Source organism: Lissotriton vulgaris, chromosome 1_1, assembly GCF_964263255.1.
Source record: "Lissotriton vulgaris chromosome 1_1, aLisVul1.2, whole genome shotgun sequence".
Taxonomy (NCBI): domain Eukaryota; kingdom Metazoa; phylum Chordata; class Amphibia; order Caudata; family Salamandridae; genus Lissotriton; species Lissotriton vulgaris.
The window spans coordinates 1,519,137,520-1,519,162,417 of NC_141685.1; the positions used below are offsets into that span (position 1 = coordinate 1,519,137,520).

General features: G+C 44.3%; 1 protein-coding gene across 1 annotated transcript in view; it reads left to right on the forward strand.

Annotated features, from left to right (window-relative positions):
• TTLL8 (tubulin tyrosine ligase like 8) overlaps nt 1-24,898 on the forward strand; it is a 759,264-nt gene that overhangs the window by 378,899 nt on the left and 355,467 nt on the right. The window contains exon 14 of the mRNA XM_086930808.1: nt 24,399-24,547. Coding sequence (XP_086786934.1) covers nt 24,399-24,547 — 149 coding nt within the window. The remainder of the gene's footprint in view (nt 1-24,398; nt 24,548-24,898) is intronic.

Below are 24,898 nucleotides of genomic sequence, written 5' to 3' on the forward strand. Positions count from 1 at the left end.
GGTGTCATGCAAGCGTGGGGGCTGCATATGTGTGGTTTGGTTATAAGGGGAAAATGAGGTACATCATGCAGGGACGGCTCCTCTGTAATGGCGGACGAGCGTAGCCCCACTGCCAGCACAGGATAAATAAAATGATAACACGTTACATTGTTTTTATAGTTTATTATTAATTATAGTATTAATTATAAAAAAAAAATAAAAGCCATTGTTATTTGTAATATCAATACATCTAAGTCATGTAAATACAACACATATTGCATTACAAATGCTATAGATGTAACATTTTCGAAAGTTAAAACTATTGGCATTGTAAATGACAAAACTATTAATTTCGCTATTTTCAAAACCAACACATAAATAAAAAAATTGTCATTTACAATACCAATAGCTCAAACTTTCCTAATGCGAGACCTATTGCATTGCAAATGCTTGTTATCATACTTCTTACCTTTTGTAAGGGTATAAGCAATGGATATTGAAATGGGTCCATTCAGGGCCCTGTAGTCGTGTCCTTAACTTTTCAGGCAAAAGCACTCACTGATTTCTGAATAGTGTAAAAGCATTAAGGTAACCATGTTGTTCCTGCTTACATTTCCCATGGTTTGCTAAATTTTGTATTTGCTTTTTCCAGGATGTTGTAACTTTTTTTTCTGTGGCCGCATATTGCTCTTGTCCAGTGCGTAATTTAAATTGAGCCGCATCCAAGTGTTTATAGCGGGCAACAATTGGGTTGTAGTTGAAGACAGTGTAAGTTTTTCTCAGTGGGGCAGTACGGTGTTCAGTGGGGGAGAAGTGTAGGTTAACCTTCAAGGCTTGTCCACCACTATCCATACTGAAGTTCACCTCCAGTCTTGCGGGCAGGCCTATGAAACCGCACGCCCTAGAACAACAGTCACTGAAGTCACAGGACCCTTGAGAAGGGCCAGCTCTAGGGCGTTGCAACCAGTGTGACCGCACCGGGTGCTGACTTTAGGTGAAGGCATCATGTTTGCAAGTATATTATGGTTTTAAAAATGCTTGCTGCCTCCTTCCTGGCCTCCAGCAATTTTCGGCAACAATAAAAATGTCATGATGACTCTGGTGATTAATGTTCTTCCTAGAGAGAGATCAGAATTTTGTCTAGTGGAAGTTTTGACTCATGGAAAGGTAGCTCAGAGGGTAATGTACCAGCTGCAAACAACATGCGCCATGCAGATCACAAAGTGCCGATAATGTAAATAGGTCAGTGTGCTACTGCTTTTGTCAGAGAGATCCTTTTGTTACTTGCAGTTTATGAGTTAAAATCCTAAATTAGAACAGTGAGCTATTAACTGTCATCTAAGAGCTGCATACAAACTGCAAGGAATAAATTAAAGCGTGATGTTCCACTCCCCCCTAACCCGCCACCCCAGTCTTTGATTATCCTAATGTCCCAAAAAGTGTTCTTTTGGACAAAAATCAATTCTGATTATTAAGGAGAAGCCCCATCCATGGTATTACGTTTTAAATTCCGGGTATTGTGTTTCTCCAGACCAATCACTATAAAACTATACGCATTAGAAAGTCACACATTAGGACAAAAAGGTAAGAGCAGAGAGAATCGATCCGCCACGTGCTGTACAGCACTGGGGCTCTAGTATGGCAGCTCTTGTGAGAGCTGCGCTCACCGGTGCTCGGATTTCACCTGATTAAAAACAAAATATATGCGCCAGCAGGCGGCATAATATCACAACATACAGAGATGTTGGTGGTGTATGGTTGCCATGTGACTCCTACACCTTGTAATCCTTAGTCTTATGTAACATTTTCTATACATTGATTTACACACATATTGATTGTCTCTGTGTAATGTGTGTGATGTAAAGTGCTCTGACACCCTACAATGGTATGAGTGGCGCTGTAAACCAAATTAAATGCATCTGAGAGAGAGTAGTTATGAAATCTTGGGGGGCACAGTTAAAGGTTGGTAGTGAGGGAATCCATGGAAGAGGTGGTCATTGGGCGCCACTAACAAACATTAATGCACAGGACACCACCAGTGCTATGGTTGGCCCTGCCCTTAAGGCCAGTCTGTCTCAGCCAAATGTACCTCCATTGGCCTTGTTTCAGCAGTAGTAGCTGCAACTCACCAGGGATTGGCAATGCAGGACTTGCACGCACACCAAACTAAGTTCGGAAAATTACAGTCACCCGGCTTCATTCACAAGCACTTTTAACATGTGTTGCCTGTTGTTGGGCCACTGGAATTAATTATGCAACAAAGGATGACAACATTATGCCGTAGTGTTGACTAAATTATGCATTAAAAAAAAGGCTGCAGCGTAATGCAGTATATTTTCAGATATTTTTTTTATTTTGACGTGTGTACACATGCTAACAGTCTCTGGAAAGATTTTGCCTTATTAGTACCAGTGTAACATACAAACGCAGCAGTGAGAAAGGTGACCAGTCAACCTTTACAATAGGCCATCCATCCACCCTGCAGCAACACAAGTCACATTTTATATTAACTTTTTATATGTTTGAGTTATCATGAATTCTAGCACCAAGAAGCCAATATTGGTAAATATGTGTGCTACAAATAATCCCTAACATACACTGTGCATGCAGTATATTCAATCTGGTGCTTTAATCATAGGCTGTTTTAAAGTATTCGGATAAAAATCGAATCGTGCTGAAGACAGCCATGATTGGTGTTGGATTGAGGACCCGGAAGTCTGCACACCTAGCAGACAGAGATAAAGCACCTTGTCAGAAAGTTTAGCGTTTTCCTAACAGGTGATGTTTGTTGGCCTGTGGCAGGGTCAGTCACATGTCCTGGATTCCTGGCATTTAATTGAGCCTATCACAGTTCTGCGCCCCAGTGTTTCTTGTGCTCCACCTGGCACACATCATGTCGGAGGATTGTGATGATGTTAACATTTTGCCCCCACCCCCCCCCCCCTGGAAAAATGTCTGCGGACGCCCGGTTGCATTTGCGCAGTGTTGAGGAGTAGTAGCCGCTTCGGCAGTGAAAGAGGACTACTACTGGCCAGTAACAGAGCCAGCCACCAGGTGAGGCAGGGCCTGGCAGGCCTAATCCATTAAAATAAAGCTGTGCAGCAGCCTAAGGCTGCAGGCAGTGCACTACAGGTAGTGTGTGTCCCGGGCCGGCCGCCCAGCTTGAACCGGTACCTTAAGTTTTACTTCACACTGACAGTTACTGTGTAATAGTAGTCAAACCAGTACGGAAGAAGAAGTTAATTTAGGTACCGTAAGGTAACTACTAGTAGCGTAGGGTAGCCGCCTTGCCACAGGCCTGATCTGTCTATTCAGTGCAGGTGAGAGACAGGAGAGGACTTGAGAGGGACAGGAAGGGAGACAGGAGTGAAGAAGAGGTGGGGGAGAGAGCCCGCATCCGTGTGAGCCGAGAAGAGAAAGACAGAACTTGCACGCAGAGGGGTGGGGCTCACAGACAGGACTCATCATCGCTGCAGAGACTTGGGGGGGCACAGCGCACAAGACATGGGGATCACAGACATACTTGTGCACGGGTCGGGGGCACAGATAGTGGCTTACAGAAGGTGCACAGGCTTTAGACTCACAGACACAGGTATTACATCTGACTTTTAGCAGCGCCAGTTGAAGATGTGGGTGGAACTAATATAGTAAGTGGGTGGAGCCAGAGAAAAGTAGGTGTGACCTCCGACAAACATTTGAGCCCCTGCACTTCTTATTTTACAAATTAAGCACTGGTGTATTCAGTGTACAAGAGTGTCGTCAGTGTCTGTAAATGTAAGTGTACTCAGTGTCTGTAAATTAAATGTGTTAAATGGGCTGCAGCACCCATTGTACCACCCACTGCAGTGACTGTGTAAACATGGCTGCAGGCATAGAACTGTAGCCGCTGCACAGTTTTACAACTGTACATTTGACCAGTAAAGATAACCCTTTTTACAGGCATGGCCCTTAATTGTTCCCACTGTCAGGCAGGAATCATTCCCAGTCTGAGAGGAGCTGCCCCAGAACTGGCTTAGAGTGACCACAGAGGAGGGGTTGCTCGTTTCCCTGGCCGCACATCTGGGGTTGGCACACAGGCACTGCATAAGGGGAGAAGTGAGTCTCAATTTTGAATTCAGTCAGAGAGTAAGTTCTAGAATATTTATTAGGGAGGGGCCTGGAACACCCCCCCCCCCCACCCACAAGCCAGGTGTCTGGCATAAATCTAGACCCCACAGTAGCCTCCCAAGAATACTTTTGGGACCTGTGGAAGAACAGAAGAGGACTAGGCCTGTTATACGTGACCTGAGAAGAGCCTAGAAAATTGGACTTGGTTTCCCTCTTGTACCCATGACAATGGCATGGACTCCAAGCATCTTAAGGCAGACCTGTTCACACTCCAGGACCACAACAAAGTACAAGAAAGAATATGACTCATTGCAACGCGTGCCATTACAATGCGGTCATTGGACCGTGTTGTTACCATGCAATTCCATTACTACGCAAGTCATTACATCAAATAGCAGTAGATGGCGAGGTGACATTAGAAATGTATAATTTACTATTCCAACTCCAGCCTACGTAACGGTAGAGAAGGTGTTGGAAAAGTAAACTTTACTATTTCTAATGTCAGCACACCATCTACTGCAAGTCAATGTTATGGCTTGCGTAGTAATGGCATTGCGTGGTAACAAAGCTGTTGTAGTAACAACTGCATTGTAATGGCATCGCAATGTGATGCCCGCGCTATTAAGGTTGTTTCCCACAAGAGACCTTTAGTTTACTGTAACTGCTCAGCTGACCAGTTCCAGTCATGACCCCCAAGGGTTGTCCCCTAGTGTCCTGGACCCTTTGTTGATGTCAAAGAGTACTCCTTCTAACATATCCTGCAAGCTGGGTTACCTCTGGTAGACCAGAAACAACCTGCTGCCAAGCTGCTTCAATGAAGGTGTGGTGCAGCTCAGCCAAAGATTCAGGTTGATTCTGCTTGGAGCTTTTCCACAGAAGCAAATCCAATTCAACTACTCCCTGCAGCCTTGCACCGCTAAAAGAATCAAGCTCCAAAAAGAGTGACTTAGTCTGAATGTAGGAATCTTCACAAGGCAAAAGCGTTTAAAGTATCTGGCTGACAAAGGGCTTTCCAGGGTGCCAACTTTCTACTGCTCTGACCTTTCCCGCCAAATGTCAATGGCGTCACCGGGATCGTGCCCAGCAGCTAGCCAATGTTGTGGAGACTTCTTCACCAACAGCTTCTTCTCTTGCCTGAGTATTTTTCACTTCCATTTTAGAGAGGTTGAAGGTAAATCGTCTGACCGGGTCAAACCCGGTTTCTGTATCTGAACTGTGCTCCATCGCAGTTGGTCTTAACTTGCAACTAAGTACTGGTCAAGGGCAACCTCATTTGGCCCTTAATGCTTTTTTGCTGCTTTTTTTGGCATTTAAACTTTAACAATTCATGACACTGATTTGCCTTATTGGACTTTTGACATTTTTATGTCATTTTGTTAATTAAAATCAACTGTTTTTCCAAATCGTTTTTTCTTGTTAGTTTTTGACTTTATTACTATTTGGTACTGCAGAAAAACTTAGTTAGGCCTGTGTGCTGTGTGCCATAGCTACCAAGGTGTTGAGCTAAGATTAATTTTGTGCCTTTAAGGGGTCACCCTGGCAAGGATTGTGGTTATTACTTAAAGTGGGTACTCATCCCCCTCACCTAATAACCCAATTTCTTACACACAACCCTTGTAATACCACAGTTCAGCTAAACATCATACCACAAGGAAACCAAGGTGTTGTGAAATATTAACAACCTACTCATGATACCAATAGCTATTTGTTGTAACCAGCATTAACCAACAGGACACAGAGTCAAGGTTTGTTTGCGTTCTACATGTGTGATATAGAGGTTGCTGCATAATGGTGCGAATGATGAGGCCAGTGATGGTCATTGTGGTAGTAATGGTAGTGGTGGTGTTAAAGGTTGTGGTAGTGGTCACCTAGAGGTGGTTGTGGCAGTGGCTGAAATTATTATAGTAGTAGTGAGGGTAATATGGTGATGGCGGTGGTGATAATGGTGGTAGTGTTGGTAATGTAATATTGATGGTAATGGTGGTGAGATCCATATGCCACTTGTTATGAAAAAAAGAAAAAAGCCTTGACTGATTGTTTTATATCTCACCCTTGTCAGCTATAGGAAACTTCAACCTTCCAATGCATTTTCCTGCAAGCCCTTTCATGTTTCTATGGTTTGGAGTGTCTTTTGATCTCAGTTCTTGCAGCTCTCTCTTGCTCATTCCCGGAAAAGGCTTTACTAGTCATCTCACTTTTGCTCCTTGACTTCACAGTAGGTTACACAAGACCTGATTTGCATTCTTTCATTTTGCTACAGTATTTTGATAGCATCAAATACCTATACAAACTGACATCTTCTTCAATATAGAATTTATTACATATATATATATATGTACTCGCAACTTGCCTCGTCGCAGGGGGAGCGCAATGGAGCTGGTGCCAAACAACGGGACCAAGGCAGGATCCTGTAATTTATTCACTCAAAGTTCAACAAATGATGGCACTCCACTCAGGAAATCCTTAAACAGCATTTATTTTAGGCTGTGAAGACCTACGCGTTTCGAAAGTGTCGTTCTTGATCACGGTAGTAGTTTAAACAATAAGTCCCTTTTCACTTTTGCCATATATACAAGTTTCACTCTATGCATTCTGGGCATTGTAGTTAAATTACATCATTCAACTTTTAAGCAACATTTCCTAGCAGTTTCGTTAGAGCATATGGAAATGACAAAGAATTACATACACGTCGTATTTGACGCTTGAAATACGATGAACATGTTATGTGTTGTTTCTGAAGATTAAGAATACCACAACAAAGGGTCAATATATAATACTCTTTTCCAGGTATTAGTGGTAAATAATAGCGGTGGCCAGGGCACTCAGCCCTAGAAACACGGAATAGCCATCCCTCTTGCCAATTACAGCAGTTGTATATACAAAAAGTGAATAAAATCCGCGAACCAACACTGTAAAATTTAATAAAAGCACATAGGATGTGTTCTCCACCGCTAAGCCACACACACCTGGACAATGTTCTCTCACTAACACACAATATGGTAAACTGAAAACTGTATGCATGATACCAAAAGGGCACTTAGTCCGATAAATATAAAGCAAAACCTGCTACGATTTATGTAAATCTTTGTCATTTCCATATGCTCTAACAAAACTGCTAGGAAATGTTGCTTAAAAGTTGCTTAAAAGCTGCCTGCGCATGCGCATTTGGATGGAAGAAGTCGGTGCGAAATAGAAGAGGGAGCCCCAGGACACCGCGGACCAGGTAAGTGCCTTTAATTTACTTTTAATGTAGTTGTTACCTGAAATTAGGTATGTAGAAGAGGGCGGGAGGGAGGGCGGTGGCGGGCAACTTCGCTCCATCCACGGAGCATGCGTAGTGTTGCCTACTATGCCTACTTTGCAAAATGCAAGGTAGGCAACACTACGTACACTTCGTGGGCGGAGCGTAGTCTTGCGCCCAGGGTTAATTGTCACCAGTGTGTGAGGAGTTGCCATCCAAGAGGTGCATACCTCAGCCTCCATATTGGAAACAAATGTGTTGTATTTTTGAAGGAAGGTTATGTCCAGCATGTAGCAGTTATCATTTTGAAAATTGTGGCCCATTCGAGAAGTGATAGCAGCCATTATGACCATCTAAACATCTGGCGTGAAGTAGGATAGAATCACCTTCAAGTTGCAGGCTATTAAAGTGTCTTTCCCCAACATAGGGAGTTTTAGCCCATAACAGGCACCTTCGGTCCCGGTATGAGGAGGGACCCAATGATGAAGCATGCCACCAAAGGATCGGTGAGGGTTACCGTCCTTAACAAAAATAGTTCTCTTCACTACAGAGATGCGTATTTCTATAAACACTACATTCATGCTTTAGAGAGGGATACATGTCTGTTCAGACACTTCCCTTACACCCCATTTTTTGTTGTAGCTAAAGTACCAACCTGAATGCCTTCCTTCCTTTTCCGGCACCATTCCACATCGCAGTGGGTTTGGTAGCTTCTTCTATTTCCTCCTTTGTTCAGTCTCTATCTGGGAACTCTCTATCATCACCAGGTAGTCTCTGGAGTGGTATATTTTCTAGAAAGATAAGTATCTTCTTTCTTCCACCTGCCCCCTCCCTTTATATAGGTGCCTATCATAATCAACAGAGACCTGGTCCATGTCTTTGTCTGTGGACATTTTGACTCCTTCACCACTAATAATTTCCTCTACTCATGGGCGTCGCTTCAGGGGGGTGTTTAGGGTGTGAGGACACTTAAATGAAGGCATTCTTGGTATGTTAGTTGGGCCTGAGGGCCATGAGTCGAGTCTGCTATATCTTTGTCATTTCTTGCCACTGTGAGCTAAGAATGAAAGACAACATAGTAACCTTTGATAACAGGAGAGGGAGGGACAGAGATACCCGTCTTCTGGTGGCTGAATTTCAAAATATAATACCAGATAACCTCAAATCAATACTTGCTTCTCTGCTTTTCCAAATTGTGTAATCCTAATCAAATATTTTATTCACAGCGCCTCCTTTTTCTAAAGCCACAAAATTAACCTGTGCTTTACCCTTGGTGGCTTGACACAAAAAAGCTGTCAGGCTTAACTTAACAGCAATGTAAAAAGAATGTATGCAGCACACAAACAGTAATGAAGTGAAATCATAACACAATAAAAATCCAAACCAATTTGGAAAATAGAGTAAATTGTAATAGGCTATTTTACACCACAATGATAAAAATCCAACCAGTAGAACCAGAGTTATGATTGTTCAAGGTTTTTAGTAAAAACTAGTGCCTAAAAAATCAAAGATTCAGAAAAGGGGGTGGTGATGAACAGAGTGTCTGAATTGAGCAGACCACTCTTACTCAGTCCAAAGATCAGGGCTTGATCCATCACCGTTATTTATCTCACTGCACCATCCCAGCTCAGAACCTGGCTATATGCAAATCAGTCTGTCCCTGGCCCAGTGGATCAAGCCCTGATCTGTTGACTGGGTATGAGTGTTCTGTTTAATTCAGATACTCTGTCCATCACCACGCCCTTTTCCGAATCGTTTTGTCCACCATAAGCGTGGAAGGGTTTACTCAGATGTAAGTCCCTTGCTCATTGCACCATCAGGATTCAAGCAAGCCGGGCCGAAGACGGCTGTAATGCCAGAAACCGGTCCCCGGAAGCTTGTTTCCTTCCCAGTATAAGAATTGGCTTGGTAGTTTGGTCTGCACTGTTCCCATGATGCACTGGGCCACGGACAGACTAATTTGCATGTAGCCAGGTTCTGAGCTGGGATGGGGCAGTGAGCTAAAAAACGGTGATGGATCAAGCCCTGATCTGTTGACTGGGTATGAGTGTTCTGTTTAATTCAGATACTCTGTCCATCATCACCCCCTTTTCTGAATCGTTTTGTCCACCATAAGCGTCGAAGGGTATACTCAGATGTGAGTCCCTTGCTCATTGCACCATCAGGATTCAAGCAAGCCGGGCCGAAGACGGCTGTAATGCCAGAAACCGGTCCCCGGAAGCTTGTTTCCTTCCCAGTATAAGAATTGGCTTGGTAGTTTGGTCTGCACTGTTCCCATGATGCACTGGGCCACGGACAGACTAATTTGCATGTAGCCAGGTTCTGAGCTGGGATGGGGCAGTGAGCTAAAAAACGGTGATGGATCAAGCCCTGATCTGTTGACTGGGTATGAGTGTTCTGTTTAATTCAGATACTCTGTCCATCATCACCCCCTTTTCTGAATCGTTTTGTCCACCATAAGCGTCGAAGGGTATACTCAGATGTGAGTCCCTTGCTCATTGCACCATCAGGATTCAAGCAAGCCGGGCCGAAGATGGCTGTAATGCCAGAAACCGGTCCCCGGAAGCTTGTTTCCTTCCCAGTATAAGAATTGGCTTGGTAGTTTGGTCTGCCCTGTTCCCATGATGCACTGGGCCAGGGTCAGACTAATTTGCATGTAGCCAGGTTCTGAGCTGGGATGGTGCAGTGAGCTAAAAAATGGTGATGGATCAAGCCCTGATCTGTTGACTTGGTATGAGTGTTCTGTTTAATTCAGATACTCTGTCCATCACCACCCCCTTTTCTGAATCGTTTTGTCCACCATAAGCGTGGAAGGGTATACTCAGATGTGAGTCCCTTGCTCATTGCACCATCAGGATTCAAGCAAGCTGGGCTGAAGACGGCTGTAATGCCAGAAACCGGTCCCCAGAAGCTTGTTTCCTTCCCAGTATAAGAATTGGCTTGGTAGTTTGGTCTGCCCTGTTCCCATGATGCACTGGGCCAGGGACAGACTAATTTGCATGTAGCCAGGCTCTGAGCTGGGATGGTGCAGTGAGCTAAAAAACGGTGATGGATCAAGCCCTGATCTGTTGACTGGGTATGAGTGTTCTGTTTAATTCAGATACTCTGTCCATCACAACCCCCTTTTCTGAATCGTTTTGTCCACCATAAGCGTGGAAGGGTATACTTAGATGTGAGTCCCTTGCTCATTGCACCATCAGGATTCAAGCAAGCCGGGCCGAAGACGGCTGTAATGCCAGAAACCGGTCCCCGGAAGCTTGTTTCCTTCCCAGTATAAGAATTGGCTTGGTAGTTTGGTCTGCCCTGTTCCCATGATGCACTGGGCCAGGGACAGACTAATTTGCATGTAGCCAGGTTCTGAGCTGGATGGTGCACTGAGCTAAAAAACGGTGTTGGATCAAGCCCTGATCTGTTGACTGGGTATGAGTGTTCTGTTTAATTCAGATACTCTGTCCATCACCACCCCCTTTTCTGAATAAAAAAATCAAAGAGCCAATTTCAGACAACTAGCCATGCGAGAGCGGATCAAAGCCAAAACATTTGTCTAACAGCAATGGAGTGCGGTTTGAATACAAGTTTTCAGTTGTAAGTAGTACTGTGCTCAGCTCCGCCCCCCTCCTGCAGCAGATTGCCCTTTCAGGCATACCTAATCCTTCTTTTTGCATTACTGTCTAGGAGAAATTCACAAAGTCTGTTAATTACTCCCAATCATTTAACCCAGACCAGGCTATAAGGTCAAAAGGACTAATGGTCAAAAAATGCTAACTTTCTAAAAGTGGCATTTTTATAAATGTGATCAGAATCCCCACTTTACCATTAAATAGGTCTATTCACCACATTTCCAAAAACCCTAAACATGACATAGCTACCAGCTCCCAATTGGAAATTACAGTTTATTAAATGTATTAAGGAGTCCCAATGTTATTCAACTACCAGGACATATGACACTTAAAAGTACATTTCCAAAATTTTAATTACACAGCACCCGGCCCTATGGACAGCTTAGGGTGTATTTTGGAGTGACTTACAAATAATAAAAGGGAAGTTTATGGGTTAGCAGGAGGGTTTAAATGCCAAGTTGAGATGGCAATTTAAAACTGCATGAATGCTGCAGTGGCAGGCCTGGGATATATTTTAAGGTGCTACCTAAGTCAGTGGCACAATATGTGCTGTAGGCCCCCTAGTATAATTTAATTTACAGGCCCTGGAAATATGCTACTCAGTTGTGAACATGAGTGCCGGGCGTCGCTGTCTGCAGCCTCCTTTGAGCGAAGGGAGCGCCATCCACATGCTTGTAATGGCCGCTTTTATTTCTTACATCTCCTTTCTCCCTTTATTTTAAGCCACACACTTTGCTCTCTTTCGCACCTGCCCCCTCTTTTGTTAGCTATTCACCACATCCTGTGCTACGGAGACCGCCGCACTGGCGGGAACTTCACAATAGGAAACATGACAAATTGTAGAATAAGCCTTCAGTGTCTGGGGCCGTGGCTATGGGTTCTGGACTGGTAACATGCATTAAATAACATCCCCAGCCCTCGGACCGGGATTGTGGCAGTGGATTGTAGCACGATGGTCCCTTGGCGGGTGTCTCCATTTCTGCTCCTTCAAGCAAGTTAGTACTAAACCTTCAATTCCACCTCCTCCTTCCCTTTCAACTTGTTTTTAATTATTATTGGTATATTCCATGCCGTTGTGAAGCCTGCAGTCTGTTCCTTTGTGTTTCTGCATGTAGGCATGTTTCGCATGCGTCTCTACATGTCTGTATGAATGAAAATAAAAGAAATGAGGGTGCACACGGTTAATTTCTCAGTGCGTGAAAGAAAGTCAGATGAGCGCTCGACAGATGTTGGGTATGTGTGTCTGGGGTTGTTATTGAATGTGTGCATCTAAAAATGACTGATTTTCTGTTCATAACCGGTAGAGTGTGAGGTGACATGAGTGTGTGTTGTGTGTGTAAATAGTGCCACAAACTCTTGTAAGCTTAGTCGTCTGCATTGTTATTAAAGCAGCACTCGTGCCAGACTCTGCTGACGTGCAGAAATGTAACAGGAGGTGACGTCAGCGTGAAATATCTAGTGTGGGTCAATAGTAGTCGAGCAAGAGGATATGTCTATGCAAACCCTTTAGTGTCCTGAAACGTTCCGGGGTGCGGTTTGAAGATAGACATGTTGCAACACACTGCGGGGTTGAAAGGGCCATTTGCTCTAGGTGCAACTACATGCCAGGGAAGGTGCTTCTGACTATGGCCCACTTTCACGCATTTGGGAGGTAAACGGACCCACCAGTGCAAAACACAACTATCAGGTGAAATTACTCTCGTAGTGGTCGGTCAGGGAAAATAACAGTTTATGTGCTTTACAGCTTTGGGGGTAAATCGTACCTTTGTTTCTGCAGCCTCAGGCCCCCAGCTCCTGCTCCTGGTGTCGGTCTCCCCCCGCTGCCGCAGCCTTTGTTATCCCAGCGCGGTCGCAGAGCGGGGGAGACTACACTCCCAGGGAGCCTTTGCAGCAGGAAGCCGCACACGCCCATTCCGCGCCCCCAGGCACCTAAGAACCGAAGAGAGCCCCGGTGGAGCGGGTGCTTTACCGCTTTGGGGGTAAATCGTACCTTTGTTTCTGCAGCCTCAGGACCCCTGCTCCTGCTCCTGGTGCCGGTCTTCCCCGCTGCCACAGCCTTTGTCATCCCAGCGCGGCCGCAGAGCGGGGGAGACTACACTTCCCAGGAGCCTTTGGGCAGGAAGCCGCACACGCCCATTCGGCGCCCGGAGGTGCTCAAGAACCGAGGAGAGCCCCCGTGTCGCGGGACGCGTGCGTGTGGCGGCAGGCTAACCCCGGGCAAAGGACAGGCCGTCTGAGGCCGTCCGAGACGGACGAGGCTGGTCTGGGCCGACCCCCTTGGTTTTTGTAATCCAGGACTCTTTCATTGCAACAAAGTAAGGCATTACAGGGCTATTTTTTAGGCAAAGATATACTGAACTCCTTTGCAGTGGACGGGAAGTGACTGCTTGAACCTTGAAACTTTTTACTGTTGTGGTAATTGCAATAGTCTTACTAATCAGTCAAAAGCCCGGTCCGACCATGCCTTTTATTAGTTAGACGATTTTCACTGTTAGGCCTTTTTTTATTATCATTATTTGCTTGTCCACAAATTTCTAAATTTAATTCATTCTTAAAATTGTAAATATTGGATTTTATAATTGTTTAAGTACTCATGTTGGGTAAACCTAACACCATAACTTCTCGCCCCATGACTAGGCAAAACGCGGCAATGGCCCAACCACTGCCGAGCCTAACAGCCATTGATAAAATGCTTCAAAATACAATAGGGGTGGTGGCTATGGCTATAGAGAATACTGAAAGGCGACTCTCACTCACTCCTGCTATGCCCCCCACCCTGTCTATGGGGGATCTCTCTGTAGCCACAATGGACCTCCCTGAATCTACGTCATTCCTTATGCCCTCTTTTTCTGACCTACCATGCGCTCAGATTGTGCCTGACGTGAACGTCTCGATAGAGGTTGTACCTGCCCCATCCCCCTCGGTAGTTATAAAGGCCCATAAACCCAGTGGCAGAAGTAAGGAGTTGAAATCTGTCAAGACATGTATTTATTTATTTATTTAGATTTATATAGCGCATTATCACCCAGGGGTCTCTAAGTGCTTGTCCAAACGTACACACAGAATGTTCCTGCAGTGAAGCCACCTTAAATCGAGCCCCATGCCTCCCGGAAGAGCACCGTTTTAAGCATCTTCCTGAAGGGCAGGAGGCTTGGTTCTTTGCGCAAATGTTCTGGCAAGTTGTTCCAGGCCACTGGAATTGCTTTGAGAATGCACGCCCACCCATGGTAGCAAGTCTGAAACGTGGGCGTGCCAAAAGGGTGGCATCAGTTGAGCGGAGCGCTCTACTGGGAATATAAGGAACCAGACGCTCTTTAATGTAACTTGGTGCGTTGCCATATAGGGCTTTGTGCGTGATACAGAGTCCTTTAAACATTACTCTTTGTCTGATTGGTAGCCAGTGTAATTTACGCAGTAGTGGTGTTGCATGTGTCCTCCTTGGTTTTTTAAATACCAGTCTAGCTGCGTCATTCATGACTGTTTGTAGTCTAGTCAATTGATGCTGAGGTAGGCCAGCGTACAGTGAGTTGCCATAGTCTACGCGTGACAGAATCATGGTTGATAAGGCGCGCCTCAATGTTGTTGAAGACAAAAGATGGGAGATTTTCCGGAGTTGTCTTAAAAGGCCTACACACGTTCCAACAACTGAAGACACTTGCTTCATCATAGTCAATTTGCCATCTATGTGGATACCCAGACTTTTCACATCCGCTGCTGGTTCTGGAAACGGCCCTAATTCCTTCGGCCAGAAAAGCTCGTTCCAAGGGCTACCAGAGATGGTAATTGGCAGCACCTCAGTTTTATCTGGATTTATCTTCAAGGAATTAGCGTACATCCAGTTGCCCATGTATTTCAAGATGTTCTGCAGTCTAGCATGTGCACCGGGTGAATCCTCAATTTGGATGACGATCTGAGTGTCATCTGCATAATTATAGATTTGGCATTCCATCTTGTTTAATGCCGCAATCAATGGCTGCAGGTACACTTTAAAAAGGAGAGGTGAAAGTGCTGATCCTTGCGGCACTCCACACGAAATGGCGGCTGATGCTGAAACTAGATCTGTCAACTGCACTCTTTGAGATCGATCTTGTAGGAAAGAAGTTAGCCAGGCGGAGCAGTTCCCTGAACGCCGAACCCCCCCAACCGCGCCAGCAATTGACTATGGTAATGGAGGGCCTTTTAACACGGGTTCAATTAGCACTTGCCACTTGGGGTATTTTTATCAACGAGCTCTAGTACCAGATAGGCCTGCACCAACCCATTTCTCCCAGGGTGGACCAGAATTAGATTATAATATACCTGTGGTTAACAGATATAGCACCCTAAGCAATGTGGATTGACTACTACTTTCCCTGGGAACTGATTGTATGGCTACGAATCTATATAGGAGCCATGTTGAGGAGGGCTTAAGTGTAGAGCTGGGTCCCCCGGAGTTAGTCATTGGGCATAAGGTGGATAGTTTAACAATACTTCCATCACCTCAAAACATCGGCCCCATAGGAGGTGATAAGGAATTGGATACATATACACACATAGTGTCCCCACCCCCCAACGTGGCCCAATCCACTGAGGAGTTCACAGCTCGAGTGGCGACCCGTAGACCACTAATCAGGTCTTGAAATGTAGCAGGGCTAGGGTCAAAGCTATACAACCCGGAGTGGGGTGAGTTGATGGACAGTTACAACTTGTGTGTGCTCCAAGAGACCTGGCTTCTGTCTGCTCCTGGTAATACAACAAAAGACCCAGTCCATGGGCGTCAAAGCATATCAGTGACTAAATCAAGGGCAGTCAATATGTACTGCTACCTATCACTGTCCTCTACAATTTATAAGGAGACACTGCACTGTACTCCGCCCAGGTTATCATTAAAAGGAAAGCCTATTCTCCTTGACAGCGACACAGAACAGCAAGTACTATGACCTATATAGGTCAATGACAGGTGTCCACACAGTAGTGTTGGACTGAATTCTGCTTAGAAAAAATGTGTGAGAAACAAATGACACCTCACGGAAACACCACCAACGGGGTAACTGGTATGTAATTTCCAGACAAGCCCCTGTCTCATCATCGGTAGTCACTTGATTCTCAAAGAAGAAAGGAACGAAATGTCCAAAACAAACAGCCAAATATGTGACAGTGGAAAGCAGAAGCATCTGCTAGTGACAAACATATAACATAAACAAGTGCATAAAACACAGCATAAAGTTCCCTTAACCCTTTCGATGCTGATGACGAGCTCAGCTCGTCATGATGCACAGTTGAGCTGTGCTGATGACGAGCTGAGCTCGTCATGAATACAGAAGTATCTGAATTTCCAGCACAGGAGGGGGAAAACACCTAGCAGCCAAGGTGTTAACCAACTTTATTTATAGGGAGGTGATTATATGCTGCAGTGCTAAAAAGGCTGGTAGCTATTCATGCATACCATTACCTATTACCAGTGCCAACATGTTTCACTGCTATATCAATTTAAGCACTTTCATCAGGGCTGCTCTTATATGCCGCCACTCCACTTTTGGACACTCGTTCTGTGTGCACTGCCAAGGAAGAACAGGCATAAAGAGGCAATTAAAAACATGTAAACCCACAGTTTGTTAGCCGTATGTGAAAAAATGGTGTATAACTCTTGTTTACCAGAGTCAGCCTAGTTAGTCATACCAGCCGCTCCGGGGTTGAGAAGGATACAGGGGTACTCCAATTGTGAGTTCTCACCTTCACTTATCATTAAGCTTTCTGCTGGTAGAAAAAACGTTTTCACAAGTTTGTAGAAAACATAAGTCCAGAGAGACAGTCTTGTCAGTGTGTGAATCACGACTCATAGTTAGTTAATCACACTGTTTAGTATTATACATTATACATCCAACCCCATTTAACTCTTTAAAAAAAGTCTTATAAGGAGAACTCCACAGAGACTCTAGCTGTAAAAGTGCTGGGCTGGAAAAGTAGCCAAAAGATGTCGAGTTTGCTACGTGAAGCCGTTTTTAGACTGCTCCTGCCAGGGTAGGCTTTGTGACATTCTACACACCGGCGGTGCAGGGTCCCAGGGGAAGACCCTCGGGGGCTGTGTATTTGGGTCGCTGCGCACTTGAGGTGCTCAGTTAAGGTAATAGGCACCCATTGCATAGACATTCTTTGTATTGTACTTAATTTTCGGGATGGATTGACACTGGCAGTGATCAATATATATTTACGCCCCTTACCACACCATTGGGCTTATCCACTTTAGAGGCCCTAGAGGTCCTCCTTCTCTCATTTCCCTCGTAGTATCACAAAATTATTGGCATTGAATTTAATTGCCATTTTGAAACGCTTCTTGGGATCTCTTCTGTAACTCTGGATGAGGATGACACCTGGTTTATTCCGGAATGCATTATGTATCCGGCAAAGCACCTATCGCCTTTGGTTCTCATGATTACCAAGGTGGTTGTATCACACTAGCTTAGGGCCTGCAATGGCAGACTCCTCCCAGATGTCCCGGGTACAAGCACCTTTAATTGACCGGGGAAAAGTACCACCATTGATTACATCTTGGTTAATATAGAATTCTGGGTCCGATTGAGAGCTTTTTCTGTCATCCCAAGGGTCGATAGTGACCACAATTTATTCTCACTAGAGTTAACCAACACATTGGGCCACCAAAATGAATCGAGACCAGCAGAGACCATTACTAACCTGAACCTGGTTACAGCGGCGGGTGGCAGACGCATTAGGAGGGTGAAGGTTGCGCTAGCTCCTGATAGGTTAGCTGAGATATATAATCATGTTGCATGCTCCCTAGCAGAGGTCGCGATCTCATGAGCACCAATTGTGATCTCCCCAATCCCTTGGTTTTTGAGCATATTCATAATAAGCTTCTTTTTTCTCTAGCCAATTATTTTTATACTACTAATACCAAGAGGCCAAGGGTAAAAAAGCATGTCCACTGGTTTAATAAAAACTGTAGGGTGGCGAAAAACAACCTTATAAATGAGGTAAAAGTGGGGTCCCAATTAAGCATTAGAAATGCCAGACAAACATATACAAAACTGATCATGGAGGCTAGGTCGGAGTGGGAGGTCGCAAGGTAGGAAAGCATCAAAGTAGCCTTGGACAATCGAAACTATAGGTCCTTTTGGAATTTAGTCCGAACAGGGTCGGCAGAGGGGTCGTCTGCTATTATTCCTAACCTTAGCGAAGAGGCTTGGCTAGTCCACTTGAAGCCCCTCTACTCACTCATTGACCCTGCATCCCCAGCAGATCTAGCTGCCCAACAGAGTACACCGGAACTAGCTCCCCAGGAGGGCTCGGGTCTTGATTGCCCACCCTGCACCCTGCTCGAAATCCAGGCGGCCCTCAGAAGTTTGTCCACGGGAAAAGCACCGGGCCTAGATAGGATCCCTAGGGACCTTTACCTGAGTGAACAGAAAGTTTGGGCCCCTTACTTCTGGGTATATTTCAATGCCATTCTACAGGGTATGGAGATCCCCCCAACATGGCTGGGTGCAGAAATTATACCCATCCATAAAAAGGCTTCCCCTCTCGACCCGGCAAACTACCGCCCCATTAGTTTTATTGACGTCCTCCAGAAACTATTTGCTGGCCTTCTACTAACAAGGTTGCAGAGTTGGATGGACGAACATCACATTCTAACCTCCCTTCAAGCGGGCTTTCGCGCAAAGGGATCTACTATCGACCAACTGTTTAGACGACAGTTGGTCTATTGGAAGACAGTCTCCTTGGGGGTGGGTAGTTTGTATTTGATCTTTGTGGACCTTCGGTCCGCATTTGACCTGGTCCAGAGGGATACGCTTTGGGCAATACTACTAGAGATGGGTGCCCCGGCCTAATTGTGCCACCTTTTTAGACACATGCACCGAGGTACATATGCAAAGGTGAGGTATGGGAGGAATGGGGAGTTGTCGGCCCCGTTCCCGGTGGAAAAGGGAGTGAGGCAGGGGTGCGTGCTGGCCCCCACGCTCTTCTTCCTTTTCCTCAATGGGCTGATTGATCATTTTTTGGGAGCGAGAGCCCTAGACTCCCCAAAATTAGCAGGGCGTAAGATACCAGCTCTAATGTTCGCTGATGACACCCTTTTACTATCAAAATCGTCCATGGGGATACAGCGAACATAAGAGGCATTCTGCTTCTTTTGTAGACTGAGGAACTTGGAGATTAACCTCTCCAAAACCAAGTTCATGGTCTTTAACACCAAACTATACAATTGTCTGCACCCCCATTTGGATGGAACAATATTGGATCGAGTGTCCACCTTCGATTATTTGGGGGTCACACTAAATGATAGAATGGATTGAGGGTCTCACTTGGCTAAGGCTAACCTGAAGTTGGCTCAATCTTCTGGCCGCATCCTAAAGGTCTTCAACAAGACCTCTCTTAAACTGTTGGGTCCGCCCGTGGAAATCTATAAAGTTCAGGCGAGAGGGGGAGCGCTTTATGGTGCAGACTTATGGGGCCATGTCTGCGCCGCCCCTCTTTCCCTTACTGAGAATAGTTTTATCCGGCGCCTCCTGAGACTTGCCCTGAGCACCCCCTGATCCCCTTATGGTTGGATTTAGGTTTGGTACCTGTACAGGAGATTGTTTCAAATCGCCCCCTTCTGTACTGCAGACGACTTTGGTCCACCCCGGAGCTTACAAGCTACAGGGAGGACCTAGGGGATCTTCTGTCCAGAAGGGGTGTGGGGAATATCCCCTGGCTAACCATATTAAGCACCTTTGCCAGGCTATTGGAATGGGGGATATGTGATCTACCCCTGAAGAGACCTGTGCTTTGTTCACTACGAAATCATTGATCTTGATACTCAAGCGTCATCGAATGGACCTCACACTAACAAACTCCTCCATGGGTAGGCTGACCAACACCTTTCTGGATATCAAGGTCGATCCCTACTTTGAGAAATTCTTGGATGATATCCAGCCCCCTCTGGCTAAGAACTTATACATTCAGTTCAGACATGGTTCATTGCCTCTCAGAGCTGTAACACACAAGTGACAAAAGTCCCACGATCAGCGAGTTCTTGCCTGGGGTGTGAGGGTAGCAGTGAGACTGATCTGCACGTTCTGCTCTTCTGACCCTCCTATTTTAAGGCAAGAGCCAAATGGATCATTGAGTTCTGCAAGTCCAGGGGTCTTAGGGACTACAGGGAGGTATTCAGAATCCTGAAATATGACACCACCCCACTGACAGTGTTTGCAACCGCTAGATTCCTACTGTCTATGTGGTACTCAAGGTGTGCAAAATTAAAACGTGGAAGCTCCCAAACTATCGAGCCTGTAGCAACACAAATATTGTAATATATGAGGTTTCTTACAAATAAAATACCTAGGGACTGTCCAGTGCGAGTGCTATCTGAAACTATGTGTATCCTTCTTATGTCTGTACTCGCTCAATTTTTAACTATTGTGTGGATAAAGCGTGTTTTAGGTCTCCAATGTATTATTGCTCAATTTTTTAAACATTTTTATCTGTAAATGTGTATTTATGTCTTTTTATGGTTTTTAACCGATAATAAAAAGCTTTTGACTGACTGACTGACAGTTTATGTGTGAACACCTGTTACTGGACACTTTGGTCAGTCTAACTTTTCCTTTTTATCATATACTTAACATTCAAAAGCACAATTGAGTGCAGGCAGCGCATACAGTACTGTATAGCTCAATACATATAAGGTCCCAAAGCCGAGACCGTTGCATTGCAAATGCTTGTTTAGGGGAGTGCGCAAAATCACTTTAGCATAAGTTAGCAGTTGTAAAGTGTACGGAGTCCTAAGGCCAACAAAAAGAAGTCCAGGAAAAATGGAGGAGGTGAGGCAAAAGGTTTGGGGGAAGACAGAAGACCACCATGAGGCTGATAGGTCTAACAGAGCGCAGTTTTAAATACTTGAGTTCAGGATGTGCACTGTTTTATTTAACAGACAATAATGGTGCTCCATCTATAATCGGAATCTAGGCCAAGTTTAGGGTTTACATGACCATTGACTTTCCTCTTAGTTCACTAATGGCATAGCCTTTGAGTGGAAAGCCATGAACATTTGTAAAAACTATCACTTTTAATAAATGTCATAAACGTCTGTCAATGCATTGATATAATGCTGTGTGCTAAGTTGAAACTCTTCTGTATGTTAAAGAAATATACTTTTTTGAATTTGAAGAGATTGTTATATTTTTACATAATGTTTGTTGCACAACATTCATGCCAAAGGTTTTCATGTCTTGGCTCATTCATGGACTCTTACAGCCAAGGCTTGGTTCTGGCTTGGCTTGCGCTAATAATTTGCCTGCACACTTGGGCTCAGTACATCAGGCCGTCAGTCACTTGATAAAATGATCCGTATAAGGCGAGGACTAGAAACATTGAGCTCTGCCGACATGCACCGATTTGCAACTCTACCATCAAAGCTTCTTGTAGCAGAGACAAAGGTAAATGCATGCTGTGAAAATACATTTAAAATGAGTGATCCGAGGGCAGGGACTCCAGGCCGTTGTGTTGTATTTGATCATAGTCAAGAGTTCCAGAAGGGAACTACCGGACCCACATGGGACGGGCAGGGGCGTACCTTCAATGGGAGTGTTTGACACCTTTCAAACACTTTATGTGTGAGACCTATACAAGGTCAAAGAACATATTTTCTTTGCAATGTGAAAAACAAATTCTTACCCATGATGTAGGCATAGTAGTACACAAATTCCATGTTCTTCAAGGCAAAACCCTCTAGCATGGAATCAATTCTGACCATATATATACATGATATAACACAATTTCTTCTTGTCATATAAAGAATGTAAACAATATGGTTTGTGGGGACAAATTTATAAGTTTCGCCTGCACAACGCTTGCTGTTGTGTTGAATATAAATCTTAAAAGTGGATTACATCCCGCCCTTCCTTTTCATCTGTGTGCTTGGCACTTACTTTTCCTCCGGTTCTATTGCTTGTAGCATGCCATTTGCTGTTCTCCATGTATCCTAATCAGTGTGCCAAGGCCAAGATGCTCTTTTCTAACCACTTGAAGTTCTTTGATACCTTAATTACGCGTGAACATACTGCTTTTTTTTACCCACTTCTTGGTGACTGTGCTTCTTACGGAATTTAAATGTAACATTGCTTTTATGTGGTAAGAGTTCTTCGCTTATTTCTATTTTTGTAGACACAGGAAGATTAAGTGATTTGCTTACAGGATGTGTTGAGTTGATGCCGAGACTCTAACCTGTTTTCCCAGTTCTAAAGTCAGCAGCTATGGCCGCAACACCAAGTCCAAGTCTTGCTTTCTTCAGCTGTCTGAATGGAGGGCGCTTTAAGCAAATCAAGCAGAGGCGTAGCAAAGATGTCATATGCCCTAAATACACTCAGTTCGACTGCATCATAGTACGTTCATTCCTTTCAGTGGATTTGCAAATTACCAAACTGCTTTCCTAACAAGTAAACATTATTTTATTTTCAATTACCCTAAAGTGTTTACAGCATTTGTCACCAAGACAAGACTTCTATAATGGCTACAGCTGGCGACTTTTAGAACTTGAAAACAACTTGGAGCTTTGGCGTCATGTCAATTTGGGAAAATTAGTTTACAACTCCTTTCGAAATGCACTTTATGCGAGCAGCATCCATCAGCAAGGGCTTTTCCTTCTTGCTTTCCCGGTCGTCTTTGCTTCCTCATTATTGATTCTTGCACTACTATCACCCTGACCCCTCCATGTCATCCGCTCACCCTCCTTCCAAGACGGAACTCAACCCATGGGAAAATTTGGTTTCAGCAATGGCAGGATCTTGCTGTGAGTGCCAAGAAAGACTGCTTTATACCTTTATTATGCAGCGCTCTTTTGAACCAAATCACACCTCTTACAAACTGTTCACTGTTTACCCAGTCCATCTGAGCTGTTACACAGCGCTAAAAACCTAGAGATACTGCTACAAAACTCCACAAACAGCCTGTTGTCATTTAAAAAAACACAATTTACTGCAGCAATTAGTTTGGTTTGCCACATTTTTTGTGGTTTGTCGTGTGAGGGAGGGTAATTTTTATGTTTTCATAATGCGTTCAATTCTCATGTTTGCAGTTTTGTAAAATGAAGTTTGTGCTTTATCTGAGCACCAGTTACATTATATATTCAATTTTTGTAGTTGCAGGTAGATTACATGATTCGGCAAGAATCAGAGGATTTTGAGCCGATGCAGAGCCTTGAACCCTGCTCCCTAGGTCCGAAGTCGGCAGCTCTGACTGCTTCACCACATCCTCTTCTCTTTAGTGTATTTTCTGGGACAGAGCCAATAGCACAGAATTCCCTTCAGAAGCTCACTTAGCCTCTTTACTTGTGTTGCTTGTCTGCATTTCCTAGCAAGCAATCTTTACGAGTGCATCTGCAGGCCTTCTCTCTCCGCCCCTTCCCTTGTCTTGCACCCTCCTCCCGGGTCACACCTCGTTGCTTCCCCTCTCATTTTATTTATTTCTGTTTCCACAGAAACAGCTGCCATCTTTTTGACATCATTCGTTCCCATCCAATAAACTAGGTCTTTTAAATCATTTCCCTACAGACTATAGGGATGAACATTAAGTCCTAAGTGTAGAGGCACACAAGAGACCCCCGTGGCTCAACTCAGCATATATCACTGTGAGACGTCTTTCCAGTCAGAGCAAGGCACAGTCAGGGATACACAGCACAGTCTCACCTAATCTCGGTTCCCGGCCTCATCTGCATTCACACTGTACTTATTGTTTACATGTTTTTTTCCGCTTTTTCCTCTCTCATTCACCTAATCTCCCCGCTTTATAATACCACCAGTAACAGCACAATATATTGCCTTTCTCAATATACCAGTCATAACACTCTAACAGAGTTTCAGTAACTTATATTGCACATCTCCCACGCTACAATTTACAACAAAAACAGTTTATTATTAATCACACAGGGCAAACCTATTGCATTGACCAATGCTTGTTCCAAGATGTATTGCCACCTTAAGTGGCACTTGGTATCCTTAAATTCAGCAAAATATTGCTTTGATAAAGTCAACAACCAATATTAAATGCGAAGGTTCTTCTGTCAATTGTTAGTCAGCAACTTTCTCTACCACATGTACATCTCAGTAGAAGACATTGGGTTATGGAAGAATTCCTAGGGTTTCCATGGCCGCAAAATGTTGAAAGGTACATGGCAACCTATAATTATTCCTCCTTACCGAAATAACTTTGTGATGCTGAGCATCATTCAAAAAAACAGGGTGAGAAAATGAGTTAAATTAGATTGGGGGCTCCAAGCACATATTACTCACTTGCACAACCAAATCACATGCAAATAGTTAATAGTAATTATCTTAAAATTGCCTGTTCTGGGAGACCAGTGCAATGTGAATGGATGCATGGACTTCACTGACCCATGATACATTTGCAGGCTTTTGCAAACATTGTGAAGTTATGTCCTGTGATGGGAAATAAAATGCCTTTATTAATGTTTTCAGTGACGGTGCTAAACTTGATGCTTTGGACGGTCATGTGGTGCAGTGCAGGGAGATTTTAACGAGAATTGAATCCGCCAATCCACAGCTGGCAATAGACGGAATACGGAATGTCTGGATTATTAAACCCGGGGCAAAATCACGGGGTCGAGGTAAGATTCTTATTCTTTTTTTGTTTTGGAAATTTCTTATGTGAGTCAAAAGCAATGGATGCAAAAGTCCTGAGAAACTTTTTTTTTAAGTTAATTGTATTGATATTCTGAAGACATCCTACCTATCGTACCGTATATTTCCTTTTCAGTTATTGCACAGAAGTCCATTAGAGTTCACCCTGTGCATGTTTGAGCTCTATCTGACTTCCTGTTTCTGGCTATATCGCTTTGAGCTAGGATGCAACTAAATCCTATCATAATCTGTATAGTGCGAGCCGTCCTATTCCCATCCCTCCCAGAAGTTTCATTTTGGGTGAGATATATATGGACTGAACCAGCACTGAGTCACTG